Source organism: Pseudorca crassidens, chromosome 20, assembly GCF_039906515.1.
Source record: "Pseudorca crassidens isolate mPseCra1 chromosome 20, mPseCra1.hap1, whole genome shotgun sequence".
NCBI lineage: Eukaryota > Metazoa > Chordata > Mammalia > Artiodactyla > Delphinidae > Pseudorca > Pseudorca crassidens.
Window position 1 is genome coordinate 11,874,773 of NC_090315.1, and position 15,595 is coordinate 11,890,367.

At 44.0% G+C, this 15,595-nt stretch overlaps 1 protein-coding gene across 1 annotated transcript; it reads left to right on the forward strand.

Annotated features, from left to right (window-relative positions):
- The first annotated feature begins 1,273 nt into the window (after positions 1–1,273).
- ZNF285 (zinc finger protein 285) lies at positions 1,274–15,047 on the forward strand. The gene is given in 11 exon segments (XM_067717994.1): positions 1,274–2,026; positions 3,192–3,249; positions 8,927–8,985; positions 10,374–10,530; positions 12,474–12,820; positions 12,823–13,292; positions 13,294–13,356; positions 13,358–13,433; positions 13,435–13,505; positions 13,507–13,652; positions 13,655–15,047. Coding segments are annotated over 8 exon segments (1,680 nt in total). The 5' UTR covers positions 1,274–2,026; positions 3,192–3,249; positions 8,927–8,985; positions 10,374–10,472; the 3' UTR covers positions 14,104–15,047.
- Positions 15,048–15,595: the final 548 nt, after the last annotated feature.

Here is a 15,595-nt window from a genome sequence, read left to right on the forward strand (position 1 = left end):
CTAGCCTAGATTTGTGATTAAGTGAGTTAAAAGTAGGATGTTGGGCTGGGAATATATATTTATTATAATTTCTCTGGAAATTCAGCTAAGCAGATTGGATTGTGATCTACTGTCTATGACCAAAAAGCAATGAGGAAACAAAATATTAAATTGTAAAATACACATATATATGTATATATACATAGAATAACACAGAAATCATTCAGTTAAAATTTTTATATGTCAAGACACTAAAACAAAAAATAATTAAAACCATCACTAGCAAGATTAAAATCTCTTACTATTTAATCTTGGTTTATAAGGGAATTTAAACTCACAATTAAAGGATGTTCATGTAAGGTAGAGGAAAGCAGCGATCTAAACAGGGAATATTAAATTTTATAGTTTGCCAAAATCTTTAGCAGTTTCCATAACCTTAAATGCTTGTTATCACAACAGCAAAATATAACCAATACATGAATCATAGAACTCAAATTGGGAGGTGGAATGAAAAACAATTGAGGATTAAAAAATCAGTAGGAATGGAGATAAGATGAAAGCAGGATAAACCTACAGAGGAAACAAAACAGAAAAAAAAGAAAGAGCTTAAAACCCAAACAGCTGGAATAATCCCTAGAAGAAAACAGAGCATTCAGAACGTACATTTGAGTATGAACCATAATTAGTATTTGACATGGTAACATTTCAAATCAGTTATGATAACTGGGCAAAGGCTACATAAATAGGCAATTCACCCACCACTGATATATTAACATCTATTCAACATCTCCATAATGAGACACTGTGCTTGGTTTATCAAATTGGGAAAATTTCAAGAAAATTATTATCCCTAGTTTTGATACACTAACACTGGAAGCATAACTTCATTGGAGGACAAGGCTGTAACATCTAAAACTAAACAATCCTAGGCAACCACTTTAAATGATTCCATTATTTAGTAACGTGGAAAGCTACCCATGATATATAAAGTGAGAGAAAAAAGTTCCAAAATATGCCAATTTTGTAGGGAGAAAAATATTTTTAATACATATTTACTGTCATAGAGGATCGGGAAGTAAATGGGCCAAGATATTAATGATGATTGTTTCTGGGTGCTAGGATTACAGACGACTTTAATTTCGTCCTTTTTTCTTACATTTTTCCTTTTTTTTCTCTTACTTTTCTCCTGTGTTTTCTTAACATTGACCATGCACTATTTTGGAATTTTATATATATATGTAAATATGTAATATAATACAATATGTATACATATATAATACATATGATTTTTATATGTAAGTTATATACTTAATATATATAAATATATAATAATTATATATAGTTTACACCAAAGCATCAGTAATGCTTTGTATCCCCTGTCAGGGATTGTGGATTTGTTTGAGAATATTGTCGGATTTCCTGCAATGTGAACGTGTTAGTAGTGAGTGGTAACTTTTTAAAAATAAGGTTATTTACTTATGACTGCATTGGGTCTTCGTTGCTGCGTGCGGGCTTTCTCTAGTTGTGGTGAGCGGGTGCTACTCTTCCTTGTGGTGCATGGGCTTCTCATTGGTGTGGCTTCTCTTCTTGCAGGGCACAGGCTGTAGGTGTGTGGGCTTCAGTAGTTGTGGCACGCGGACTTAATAGTTGCGGCTCGCTGGCCCTAGAGCGCAGGCGCAGTAGTTGGGGCGCACGCGCTTATTTGTTCCGCAGCATGTAGGATCTTTCGGGAGCAGGGCTTGAACCTGTGTCCCCTTCATTGGCAGGCGTATTCTTAACCACTGCACCACCAGGGAAGTCCCTAACTCCCTTTGTTTTAAGCAAAGAAAAGTGTAGCGGCGCCCCAAAGCTGAGCGCTGCAATCTTGAGCGCCCCCTGCCCTCCGCCACGCGTCTGGCAAAGCTCCAGGCGGACGCTTATTTCCATCACCATCTGGACTCAAAGACAGCGCGCCGCAGAGGGTTCTGGGAAGTGTAGTCCGGGCCCTCCCTAGTCGCCCACTTCCGCTTCCTGTCGGCGCACCACTGCTTTGGTTTCTTATGCGACGGTGAGTAGGGAAAGGGACGTGAGTGTTCTTGGAGGTCTTTGTTCCGGCCTTAGGCACAGGGGCCAGATCTCAAGGATCTGAGGGGGAAAGGGCGGCGAATGGCGGAGGGTCGGAACCAGGGAATTTCAACGAGCTCGGCTTGGCGAAGGAAGGGTTTGAGGAAGCGGGTCGCCGAGCATCCCGGGGTGTGGGGGGATGGGGGGCGGGGCCCGGGCCGGCAGCCCTTGGTACCCCTCAGGCTCGGAAGGAGCAGTTTGAGGCCGGCAGCTCTGACTCTGAGACGGGCATGTCCCGTTTGGGAGACTCCAATCCAGGCAGTCGCGGATTGATGGTATCTTGACTTCTTTCATGGTAGCCACCCACCCACTTCTGTACTAATTTCAGAGATTTCTGTCTGTGAAGGCATTTCTGTAAAGAGCTGCTGAAGTTGAATCTTCATGTTCTGTATCTGTTCCTTGGAGAATTTTAAAGCACTGTGCAAGTTGTGAAAGATTCTTTTGCTGATGTATTGTTGCTGCATCTGGTTTTTGTCGCGTCTGAGGTACGCACAGGTTGAATTCCGCTCTAAATGTCACAAACTGATATAGAGACCAAACTAGTGGTTACCAGTGGGGAGAGGGGCAAGATTGGGGTAGGGGATTAAGAGGTACAAACTGTTGTGTATAAAATAAGCTACAAGGATTTATTACACAACAAAGGGAATATAGCCAACATTTTATAATAACTATAAATGGAGTATAACCTTCAAAAATTGTGAATCACTATATTGTACACCTATAACATATAATATTGTACATCAACTATACTTCAATAAAAAAAATCCTTCCCCCTCCCCCCAAAATTTAAATGTCACATAGCATGTGGGAGTCACAGCTCTGAATTCAATTCGAGACTGTGTCCTGATTCTTTTTGTCTCCTGGGAGCTACAGTGAGTGCAGGCTTGTAGACAAGGCACAAAGCAGGACTGGCATGGGACCTTCTCTCTGAGTCCTGTAGGGAGGGTGGTCCCTTTCTAGGACACCTGAAGGAAGTAATTAATAGGAGTAGATTACATCCAGCTGGTGCTCAGAGATTTTTCCCTGTGGTGTGTTGGGAATTATGATAACATCATGTTATCTCATGGCTCATTTCTTTTCTTGTTCTCTTCCAACTGTTTCTTTGCCAGAGAGAACTGCATCAAAGAGGACGGAATAATCCCAGGTCTCTTGCCACTGGAGCTCCAGGTGAGTAGGACTTTGGTCTCTTGTTGTTGTTTTATGTCAATGCTTGCTGTCTTCCCAGATGGAGACCTGTTTTTCCGACCTCATTGTTTATCCCATGGTTTTGACACATGTCCCGTTCAGGCCCCTCAGGCTTACCCCCTTCATTCAGAAATGGGTTTCTTCTAAGGTTGGGGAATTTCCTGGTGTCTTACTCGTATGTTCTCTCCTTGGCTTCTAGTAGTGGTTCATTTGATCAGTAGATCGCTCAGGCTTACACTGTTTCAAGGATGTGCTACGTGTAGGAAAGAGGTAATAACAGTAACTAATGGTATGCGTTAATTAAGTGCTTATTATATAACAGTTATTATGTTGAGGGCTTTCACTGCTGTATCCCTGGTCCCTGGAACAGTGTGTGGCATATAGTAGCCTGTCAATAAATATTTGAATGAGTGAATTAATTTTTCTATTTATTATTTATTTATTTATTTGGCTGCACCGTGGTCTTAGTTGTGGCATGTGGGATCTAGTTCCCTGACCAGGGATCGAACCCAGGCCCCCCCTGCATTGGGAGTGCGGAGTCTTAGCCACTGGATCACCAGGGAAGTCCCTGAGTAAATTAATATATATTTAATTTGCTCAGCAACTGCAGAAGTTAGATAATATTAGTCCCATGTTACAGATAAGAATACTGAGGCTTAGAAAGGTTAAGAAACCTAACAAGTGTCACTTGGCCAGGAGATGTTATCACCAGAAGTCAGGGCCTTTGTCCTTGCACTTCCCCCTGTACTCTTCTCATGCCGGATCTTTACACAACTGATTTATTTTCATGCAGGTCTTAGAGACCTTCCATGACCACCTGATTTAATGTTGCCCCTCCCAAACCTGCCTCCAATGTTCTGTCTGAGAGAACTTACATTCTGGGGGTAAACAAGAATCTGTCACATGTGTTTCCTTTTCTTCATTGTCCTTTTTGTAATCGCTGATCACCTTTGTAGATTTGTTTACCCACCAGAAGGCATAAGAACAAGTACCTTGCCCGTCTTATTTACTGCTGCATCCCCAGTGTTTGTTGTAGCATCCAAGATGTAGTTAGGCACTGACCGTATATTTGTTAAATGAAGGGATGCTTGTATTCTGAGGTTAGTGCCTGGGGAGGAATGAATAACAGCAATGATAATAGTTTATAGAGGATTTTCTATGTGCCAAGAACTGGGCTATGAGCTTTATTCAGATAGGTAGGCATGTATACGTGTATGAGAAAGAATTAATTCTTTCCACTCTGCAAGTAAAGAATATTATCTTCATTTAACAGAAGAAAGAACAGACTCAGAGGTTTGTCACTCTTCTAGTGTTAGTACAGCTACCAAGTGGCTGAGCCAGAATTTGAACCCAAACCATTGCACAGCTCCCAATATTGAGAGACAAGAGCTGTAACTTCCAAAACCTGGCTCCTCCTTTTGCTGTCTAGGTTAAAACATCATAATTTCCCCATTTTCCTCAAGTTTCAACCCAGACTCACATTTGAGTTCTCCTCCTTTTCATCCCCGTACATAATCTTATTCATCATAATTTTATTCATCTGTTACTTCTACCTTTGCAGTATCTATTATTCCCGTTACCTCTTCATCGCACTGCCTTTGTCACCAATTATTTCTGTCATCCTCTTTCTCCCTGCAGTGTGAGCATCACATGGTCAGGGACGGTATCTTTCTTTATATCCCACGCAGCTGTCACATGGTAGAATTTCAGTCAATGTGTGCTGTCTTCCCAGCTGGAATGTCAGCTTGAGTGCAGAATCCTTTCCTGCCCTGATCACCATTGTGTCCCGACACACCCCGCATGGTCCTTAGCATGTAATTTACTAAGTGAACGAGCTGGGGAACAAAATCCATTCTGCTCTATAACTGGTATCAGCAGACCCAGGATCCAGGTAGCAGCAGGCTGAGTTCAGGCAAGTCCCAGTCTCCATTTAAATATTTATTGAGGGGTGGGGGAGGGATGGATTGGGAGTTTGGGATTAGTAGATGCAAACTATTATCTATAGAATGGATGGACAACAAGGTCCTACTGTATAGCACAGGGAACTATATTCAATGTCCTGGGATAAACCATAATAGAAAAGAGTATAAAAAAGAATGTATATATGTGTATAACTGAGTCACTTTGCTATACAGCAGAAATTAACACAACATTGTAAATCAACTATACGTCAATAATAAAAAAAACTTTTTTTAATAAATATTTATTGAGCACCTACGTTGTGCCAGGAGCAGACTGAAATCCCAGCCCTCAGAGAGCTCACGTTCTAGTGGGCGCAGAAAGACAGTAAACAAGAAAAACAGGTGGAAGTTTAGATGATAAGTTTCATGGAGAAAAACGAAGCAGGAAAAGGGCTTTGGGAGTGCTGGCGGAGGGACTGGGAGCTTTAAGTGGGATAACCAGGGATGCTGTCACCGAGAACTGCTGTCATCACAGCCTGTTGATGGGATCTGCTAAGTGCATCCGAGGGGCCACACCTGTCCAAGATAGTGAAGATAAATAAAGGAAGAAGACTGGAGTCCATCAGTGATTTAGAGATGTTAACAAGGCAGGCTGTGTGAAAGGTGCTAAGCCAGCATTTTTTTTTTTTTTTTCCGGTGCAGGCCTCTCACTGTTGTGGCCTCTCCCGTTGCGGAGCACAGGCTCCGGACGCGCAGGCTCAGCGGCCACGGCCCACGGGCCCAGCTGCTCCGCGGCACGTGGGATCATCCCGGACCGGGGCACGAACCCGTGTCCCCTGCATCTGCAGGTGGACTCTCAACCACTGCGCCACCAGGGAAGCCCTAAGCCAGCATTGTAAACATAGTGTGGCTGGGTCCCAAAGTGGTTCATCCTATCTGGTGCTGGCAGGAGAAGGCTTCATTAGAAAAGGAGTTCTTGAACTCGAGTCCATGGTGTAATGCATCAGGTCCATGAACTTGAGTGGGAAAAAATGTATACTGGTCAAACTGAAAATCAGCATTTCCTTCCATTATGAATGTAGGCAGCAAACCGCAATAGTATTAGCAGAACCTGTGACTCTGTTATCCATGTAGATCATAGATATTCCTTTTTTAATTATTAATTTATTTGTTTTTGGCTGCGTTGGGTCTTTGTGGCTACACATGGGCTTTCTCTTTCTCTAGTTGCGGCAGATGTGGGCTGCTCTTCGTTGCGGTGCATGGGCTTCTCATTGCAGTGGCTTCTCTTGTTGTGGAGCACAGGCTCTGGGCACGTGGGCTTCAGTAGTTGTGGCACGTGGGCTCAGTAGTTGTGGCTCACGGACTTTAGAGCGCAGGCTTAGTTGTGGTGCATGGGCTTAGTTGCTCCGCAGCATGTGGGATATTCCTGGACCAGGGATCAAACCCATGTCCCCTGCATTGACAGGAAGATTCTTAACCACTGCGCCACCAGGGAAGTCCCATAAATCATAGATATTCTTATAATACAGTTGGTGTAGATGTTTCAAAATATTGCTTCTGCTCATTACTATTTTGAAATTACAGTAGTTGATTCATTCTTGATAATTAATAATGAAGCACACACTTGATGTTTTAATATTTTTGAAGGTTGTCTTTAAGTGTAATTAGCTTTTAAAATCATCCTGTGTTTTATTTTATGCATTTAAAACATTATTCTGAACAGAAGTCCATAAATATCACCCAATTGTCAAAGGTGGTCATGGAACAGGAGAGGTTACAAACTCTGATTTAGAAGACATTTGCTCACCCATATCCTGATTTTTATTTTTATTTTTTAAAATTTATTTTATTGAAGAATAGTTGATTTACAGTGTTGTGTTAATTCCTGCTATACAGCAAAGCAGTTCAGTTACACATTCATATACACTCTTTTTCATATTGTTTTCTTTTTTTAATATTTATTTATTTATTTATTTGGTTGTGCCGGGTCTTAGTTGTGGCAGGTGGGCTCCTTAGTTGCGGCACATGGGCTCCTTAGTTGCGACACTCAGGCTCCTTAATTGTGGCATGCGAACTCTTAGTTGCAACATGCATGTGGGATCTAGTTCCCTGGCCAGGGATCGAACCCAGGCCCCCTACATTGGGAGCACAGAGTCTTAACCACTGTGCCACTAGGGAGGTCCCTCATATTCTTTTTCATTATGGTTTATCACAGGATATAGGTCCTGTGATATACAGTATGACCTTGTTGTTTATCCATTCTATATGTAATAGTTTGCATCTGCTAATCCCAAACTCCCACTCCATCCCTCCCCGCCCCCTCCACCAGTAACCACAAATCTGTTCTCTATGTCTGTGAGTCTGTTTCTGTTTCGTAGATAAGTTCATTTGTGTTGTATTTTAGATTCCACATATAAGTGATATCATATGGTATTTGTCTTTCTCTGTCTGACTTATTTCACTTCGTATGATAATCTGTAGGTCCATCGATGTTGCTGCAACTGGCATTATTTCATTCTGTTTTTATGGCTGAGTAGCATTCCATTGTCATCTCCTGGTTTTTAGAATCCTTGAGGACAGGGATGTGGAGTTTTTATTTTTGCAACCCCCAGACTGGTGCGTTAGTGAAGCTTTTGCACTCCAGGATTTATTTCACAGGGCACAGATCCTGTATGTTTGTGGGATCTGTACCCTTCTGTAAGGCCCTGTGTCTCACTGCAAGATTTCTGCTGCTGGGCCCTCCCTGCAGACACTCCTCTGACTGTACAGCCATCTGCGACATTCATGGCTCTCTGGACTGTGAGTTCCCCCAGAGCAGGGACTGTGCACATAGCCGTTCAGTACATATCCTCTGAATGAATGGCATCCAGAGGGTGTGAACTTTGGGGCCAGAAGAAAGAACTCAGATAAAGTCAAGTTCCTTCTCGAGCCCACAGGTCTCTGGAACGTGGAAACCAAGAAGCAGGCTCTGGAGAGTGGAGGTGGAGGCAGGTACTTGGGAACCCAGGTATCCATCCGAAGCTCCTCATCAGAGCTTGGACAGTCTCAAGAATGAAGAACCACTGGATCTTCTGCTTCTCCAGTTCAGGAAGATCAGAGAATAAATAAAACTGCTGGGCTTCCCTGGTGGCGCAGTGGTTGAGAGTCTGCCTGCTAGTGCAGGGGACACGGGTTTGAGCCCTGGTCTGGGAGGATCCCACACGCCGCCGAGCAACTGGGCCCATGAGCCACAACCACTGAGCCTGCGTGTCTGGAACCTGTGCTCCGCAACAAGAGAGGCCGCGATAGTGAGAGGCCCGTGCACCGCGATGAAGAGTGGCCCCCGCTCGCCGCAACTAGAGAAAGCCCTCGCACGGAAACGAAGACCCAACACAGCAAAAAAAAAAAAAAGAAAAGAAAAGATTAATTAATAAACTCCTACCCCCAACAGCTTTAAAAAAATAAAAAAATAAATAAAATAAACAAATAAATCTGGTTTAAAAATAAATAAAATAAAACTGCTGATGCTCCAGAAACCTAGGAGGGGTGACCACGGAGACTTTTTCCTCCTCAAGGCGGGAGGAAAGAGTTGAGAGCTTATGAAGGGTGGGGGAGAATCTAAGTCGGGTGTGGAGAGAGGAAATGTGAGGTGGATGAAGAGCTGCGTCCAGTGAAAAGAAACCAGTCTGTAAGGGGGCAGACATTCCTGAGGTCCAGGTGGGTAGTCAGAGCGCCCGGGCAGGCCCCGCCTTTCTTAAGGCTTCTCTCTTCTCCTGCAGCTCTGCGTGCTCAAGCCTCAGCCCTTTCCCAGGATGGGGAAGACAAAACCAAGTTTCAGGTGGGTCGAGTTCTCTTTTCTCTCCAGAAATAACAACGTAAGGCATCAGAGAGTAAACATACGTCCCTCTCTTGGTAAAAGGAAAAAGAGGGGGAAAAAACATATTAGGTGAGCACATTACATTACTCAGTGCATTTATGCCCAAAATAGCTGTGTGAGAGAGGTGGTATGATTCTGCTTTAGAGATGAAGAAATGAGTGGTGAATCCTGGATTTGAGCCCAGGTCTGTAGGGCTCTGTAATGTGCCTGTTTGCTCTACATGCGGCCTGTCAATAATGGTTTCATCTCAGGGCCCTGAGCCCACATTATGTAGAGAGGTGACTCCAAATAATGAATCCTCCTTTTCTGCCCAGGTTTTTCTCCTCAGTGGGACATTTCTTCTTACTCATTTCCAGTTGCTGTATTCTCCACGTAATACACGCTACCAAAACTTATACCATGAACAAAGTTAAAAGACAGCATATTGGGTGAAAAAAGCTTCATGCACAACAAAATTTTAATATCCTTATTTTAAAAACAGGAGCTGGGAATAAAGACCTGAGTCTTCATGTTCAGGAAGGGAGAAAAGAGGAAAAACAAATGACCAATAATCATATGAAAAGATGATCAGCCTCTAGTAATCAAAGTGTTGCAGATTGAAACAAGGTGTGATTCTTTTCCTAGCAGATGACCAAAGATTTGAAAGATCGGTGTTCACTGTTAGCTAACATATGGAGAAATGGGTATATCCACACAACTGCAGGGGCATTTCAGCCCTTGTAGAAGTTCTGCAAACCTCTGCTCCAGTATTTCCCACTCCAAGAATTCTAAGTCAGAGCAAGTGTTCAAAGAATGATCATCACAGCATTGTTTATAACAGTGAAAAAAAAAAAAGATGGTGGCGTGGACTCAATGTCCATCCACTGGATTGGTGTTGGATCAATGGATTATTGTGGTTTCATTCGTCCTCTTGTCTCGACCCTGTGCTGCTATCAAGTGAGATAATGTGGGTGAAAATATTAGGACATGGAAATATGTGCGTGCACGCTCTCTCTCTCTCTCTCTCATTATATGTACACGTGTATATTGTAACTTATCTTTAAATTGGGGGAAAAGAAGTCAAAGTGAATGCAGAATTTTAAGTACTTTTTTCCATACATGATATTATTTTATAAAGCTTTCTCTAATGAAAAAAGATTATAGAAAAAAATTTGCAGGAATGCCCTGGCGGTCCAGTGGTTAGGACTTGGTGCTTTCACTGCCGTGGCCCCGGGTTCAATCCCTGGTCAGGGAACTAAGAGGGTTTGGAGCAAGAAGACCACAACTTAATGACTGGCACAAAAGCTTCCAACGTGGCTCTTCTTCCAGGGGTCATTTGTGCAGATGATGAATGTGGCATGTGCTTGAAGTTTTAGGAAACTGTGACCTTCAAGGACGTGGCTGTGGTCTTCACCGAGGAAGAGCTGGCGCTATTGGACTCCACCCAGATAAACCTGTACCAAGACGTGATGCTGGAGAACTTCAGGAACCTGGTCTCTGTGGGTGAGGACAGCGACCTCCCTGTAAGTAAGCATCAAACCACTGGTCCTGTTTTCTCAAGTGGTCAGCTTCAAACCAGATAGAATATTCCAGTTGGAGCACAAAGGGAAACTTTGGCCACCAGAGAGAAATCTCCTAAGAGATGCACGTGCAGGTGGGAACCTGCAGTTCATGAGTTTTAGCAGATAACTGTGAGCCGGTGGTCCCCTGTAAGGTGTTGGTGAGGGAGCCCTTGTCAACGCTGCGCCCCCTGCCCTGTGGGCATCTGATGCAGTTGGCCAGCCTATCCTGACCGCCTCACACGTTTAGGCTCTCATTCTCACCTCATATTTCTCAGAGTGAGATTGAGAAAATTCACACGTTACCAAGGCCTTGGTCCCTTGGTTGCCTCTAGAGCGAAGCCAATGTTTTGGACAAACTAGTGTTAAAGGAACCAAATTAGGATCTGGTTGGTGGTCAGTGCAATATAAGTGTCTGCTGATTTGCTTCCGTGCTGATCAATATCTAACCTAATTTCAATTTCTCAGAGCCCCATATACAGATATGTATTACCTCAGTTTAGTTTATGAGATAGTTGCTATCATTGGCCCCCTTTTACAAAGGAAACAACTGAGGCACAGAGTGGGTAAGTAACTTGTGCAGGGCCACCCAGCTTGTCAGAGGAACTAGGATTTGAACCTTCCCAGTCTGGCTGTAGACCCTGTGCTTATAATAACCAGGTGACACTAAGTACCACTGTGTCCATAGATTATAAACAGGGCTCGTTGGGCTAACTCTGCAGGATGCAACCCCATTGGTGAGTCCTGAAATCAAGTGACCATGTCGTAACTAGCAGTTTTTGAAAAGCAAAATAGATTAATGGACTAGAACACAAAAGGATTTATCAGAGTACATTGCACCTGGTAAGGTAAATCTCAGCTGATAAAACTATTTTAGTTTATGGTATGTGTCTACGTGTAGGTACTGGGTCACAGCGTAAATGCTTTTCTTACTATGCGTACAGTCAAAACCGGCGGAAAACTGCTGCTTTAAACCTGTTTCCCTTTTCTCTGACACCACCTTATGAACCAGAGTCACTGTCAATAAAATGACTCAGAAAATTACCTTGAACCAGAAGCAGTGTCCAGACGGTTTTAACCGTGGTTTTTGTGACATTTTGAAGCCTATTTTTGGGTGCCAAGGGTGTGACCATCCTCTTCTGCCTCAAACCCCTGTTTCTTATGTCCCTTTAGTACAGTCTTGCTTCCCTGGGTGCCAGGCCATTGACAGTTTCATGCTGCCAATTCTCATAGCCATGGCTGTTTGAGATTCTGCAGTAACCTCAAAGGGGAGAAGTTAAGGAATTGGATGGCAGGATCTTGGTGGACTTTGTCTCTTCATGAAGCCAGGGAACCTCAGGAAAGATAAAAAGGATGTCTCGTATTTCACAATGTTATCCCCGTTTCAATCCCCACTGCAGCTGTAGGCCCACCCTGTACAGTTGTGAAGGTTGTACACAAACATACATGATAGTTCTATCCCATATAACAGTGATGTAAGGGAAGGGACATCGTAGGAGATAGGACTTGTTACTTGTTTCTGCAACCTTTTACAGGATCCTGGAAGGTCCCTGTGATCGTTTGTGCCTCTCACCATGTCCGGAACTCCATTATTATGCATATTACATGAATCATATGGGAGCCTTCCCCATGCCTTCTGTAGCAAAATGATTAAAGGCTTTTTATCAACTACTCTTATAGCCGAGAGGTGAATTTCTTCCTTTATAAGCTACTTCCAAGATTTCTTTTGATTTCCCTGCAATACCTGGTTTTTAATTAGCAGCTCACCGATTAGAATTACTGGGTTTCTAATTGTTTCCTATATGACTAGGAGCCAGTGGCAACTTCTCATCCCATCCTACTTCATTTCCTCAAAGCCTTTGGATAGATGATCTCCTTGTTCACTTAGCCAAATTCTCTTTCTCCTCATAGGAGACAGGATTAAAAACAACATTTCGAACCTTCAGGAAAAAGGGTTGAGTTACCTCTCACCAGAAGTGCTCTACTTTTGGCAGATTTGGAAACGAAGGATCAGTGAACTGAGTGTGAGTCAGGGTTATGTCATGCATCTTCAAGGAGATTGTCCCCAATATTTAGAAGGAGACGTTTCCCTCTGTGAAGAGTGGGCAGAAGTGTCTGAAAATGAAAGGTACGTAATAAATGCCATTAATTTAGAAAACCAAGACATCACAGCTCGGAGACGCCTGGCACAGGTCCTTACCCCAGAATCTTGGAAGAAAGCCAACATGATTGAGCCTGAGGATTCTCAGGGAAGGTACACAAGAGAATTCATATGGAAGAGAAATTGGATGGATGTGCTCAGTGTGACGGCATCTTCTTTCAGACCTCACGTGATTGTAATGATTTCCAAGAATGTAAAGGAGAGGAGCCTTGCAGATACACCGGCTGTGGGAAACATTTGGTTATGAAGTCAGCAGTCAAACACAGTCACGTGGTCTGTGCAGTGCGGCAACCTTTCAGGTGTAGTAACTATAGAATGGGTTTCATAGATGATGCAAATGCTCATGTTCATCACAGCGCTCACACAGGAGAAGAATCTTGTAAATATGACCAGTGTGGAAAGGACTTTAGTCAGAGCTCAGGACTTACTGTTCACTGTAACACCCACTCCGGGGAGAAAACTTGTGAGGGTCAGGAGTGGGCTAAGGGCTGCAAACAGAGCTCAGACCTTCCCAGGGATCAGAAAGGCCCCTTGGGAGACAAACCCTATAAAGGCATTGAATGTGGCAAAGCGCAGTTCGTCTCTTCACAACCATCACCGAGTCCACACGGGGGAGATGCCCTACACGTGTGACGTGTGGGAAGGGGTTCGGATTCAGGTCGCTTCTGTGTATCCACCAGGGAGTCCACACAGGGAAAAGGCCCTATAATATGCACAGAGTGTGGGAAGGGCTTCGATCAGAGCTCCAGACTTGTCCATCAGAGGGTCCACACTGGAGAGAAACTACAAATGCAGCAAGTGCAGCAAATGCTTCGGCTCCAGCTCCGTCTTCCAAGTCCACTGGAGGCTGCACGTGGGGGAGAAGCCTTATAGGTGTGGCAAGTGTGGAAAGGGCTTCAGCCAAAGCACACACCTGCACATTCACCAGAGGTCCACACGGGGGAGAAACCCTACAAATGCGACGTGTGCAGGAAGGCTTTCTCCTACAGCTCGTTTCTGCACACTCACCGGAGAGTTCACACGGGAGAAGAGCCTTACATGTGCCAAGTGTGCGGTAAGGACTTCAGTTACAGCTCCTATTTTCACTTACATCAGAGAGATCACACCCGAGAGAAACCGCATACATGTGATGAGTGTGGGAAGGGCTTCATTCGGAACTCCGATCTTCACGTTCATCTCAGAGTCCGCACAGGAGAGAGGCCCTGTAAGTGTAAAGAATGCGGGAAGGGCTTCGGTCGTAACTCTTATCCTCTTGCCCGTCAGACAGCACATAGGGATGAGATGGACCATGCATGTCATGAGCCTGGCAAGGCTCAGGAAGTATGTAGCTCAGACCTTCGTACTCAGCCAAGACTGCACAAGAGAACAGAAACATTATAAATGTAGTCAGTCTGTGTTCAATCAGGAAAACAGAAGCCGCTTATGTGTTCCAGATGACAGAGGCTTACTCAGCCATTGGGAGGGCCGGGGGGAGCAAAGGACAGGGACACGACGACCCGTGAGGTCAGCTGGCAGCACTGAAGCATGTGGTTCTTAAGGGCACTCCAGGAAACCACTGTGGATCTCAACACCTTCCTTGAAGCTCTCATCAGCTGCCATCTGCTGTCGTGGCAAAGAAAGTGATTCTTTTTTTTTTTTTTAGGTTTTGAAGCTTTATTTATTTATTTACTTATTTATTGACTTTAGAAAGTGATTCTTGACAAATGGGTTGTTTGTGGCAATAGTTACAGGTCAAATTTCCATTAATGGGTATGCCCAGGAAGGACATTCTAATTGGGATGAGGAGAGTAAGAACTTCAGTCCAGCCATAATCTTTAGGTGATTTTGTTTTTTGTTTTTGGAGTCTCCTCTAGAAAGACAGTCTCCGTTAAGAACATTCAAAATAGTGCTCAGACATGAGAGCTATGTTATTAGTATGGTAAGAATTAGGCCATACTCAGGTTTTCAAATCCATTAGAATTTCCACGCAGGAGAAGCTCTGTAGAAGTGATATTTTTAGGGTGTGGCAGAGATAGTGATACGTATTCATATTCGTACTGGTTCTATTTCCTGGGCACATAGGAAGACTCCATTTCCCAGCAGGCCTTGCAGTTGAGGGTGGGCCCATGTGATTGAGTTTCAACCAATGGAGTGTGTGCAAAAGTGATATGCGCTACTTCCAGGACTGGCCCTTACAAGCATCTGTCCATGTCCTCCAGGCTTGTCTTTCCTGTCATGGTGGTTTTGGAGGCTGTTTCTTCCAGATGGGAAGGTGGCTATCTGTGTTGGACTTTTTTGTTTTTGTTTCTTTTGAGTGAGAAATAAACATTTATTGTGTTACACTACTGGGATTTGGGCAGTTTATTTGTTACAACATTGCCTAGGCTGTACTGCCTAGTACAGAGGGATTTAATAGCAACATATTTCACAGTCACTGGCGTCCACATAAGGAAGCAACATTAGAATTCGAGTTCAAAACTTTTAAAATATATTTATTTATTTATTTTGGCTGTGCCAGGTCTTAGTTGCGGCACGCAGGATCTTCATTGTGGCATGAGGGACCTTTAGTTGCGGCATGCGGACTTCTTAGTTGCGGCATGTGAACTCTTAGTTGCTACATGCATGCAGGATCTAGTTCCCTGACCAGGGCTCGATCCCGGGCTCCTGCATTGGAAGCGTGGAGTCTTACCCACTGGACCAGCAGGGAGGTCCCTAAAACTTTTAAATCTTTGAGGCACTCTGTGGCAGTGCAGGCATTTAAGTGGTGTAGGTAGGACTTCTTTTTTTGCGGTACGCGGGCCTCTCACTGTTGTGGCCTCTCCCATTGCGGAGCAACAGGCTCCGGACGCGCAGGCTCAGCGGCCATGGCTCACGGGCCCAGCCGCTCCGCGGC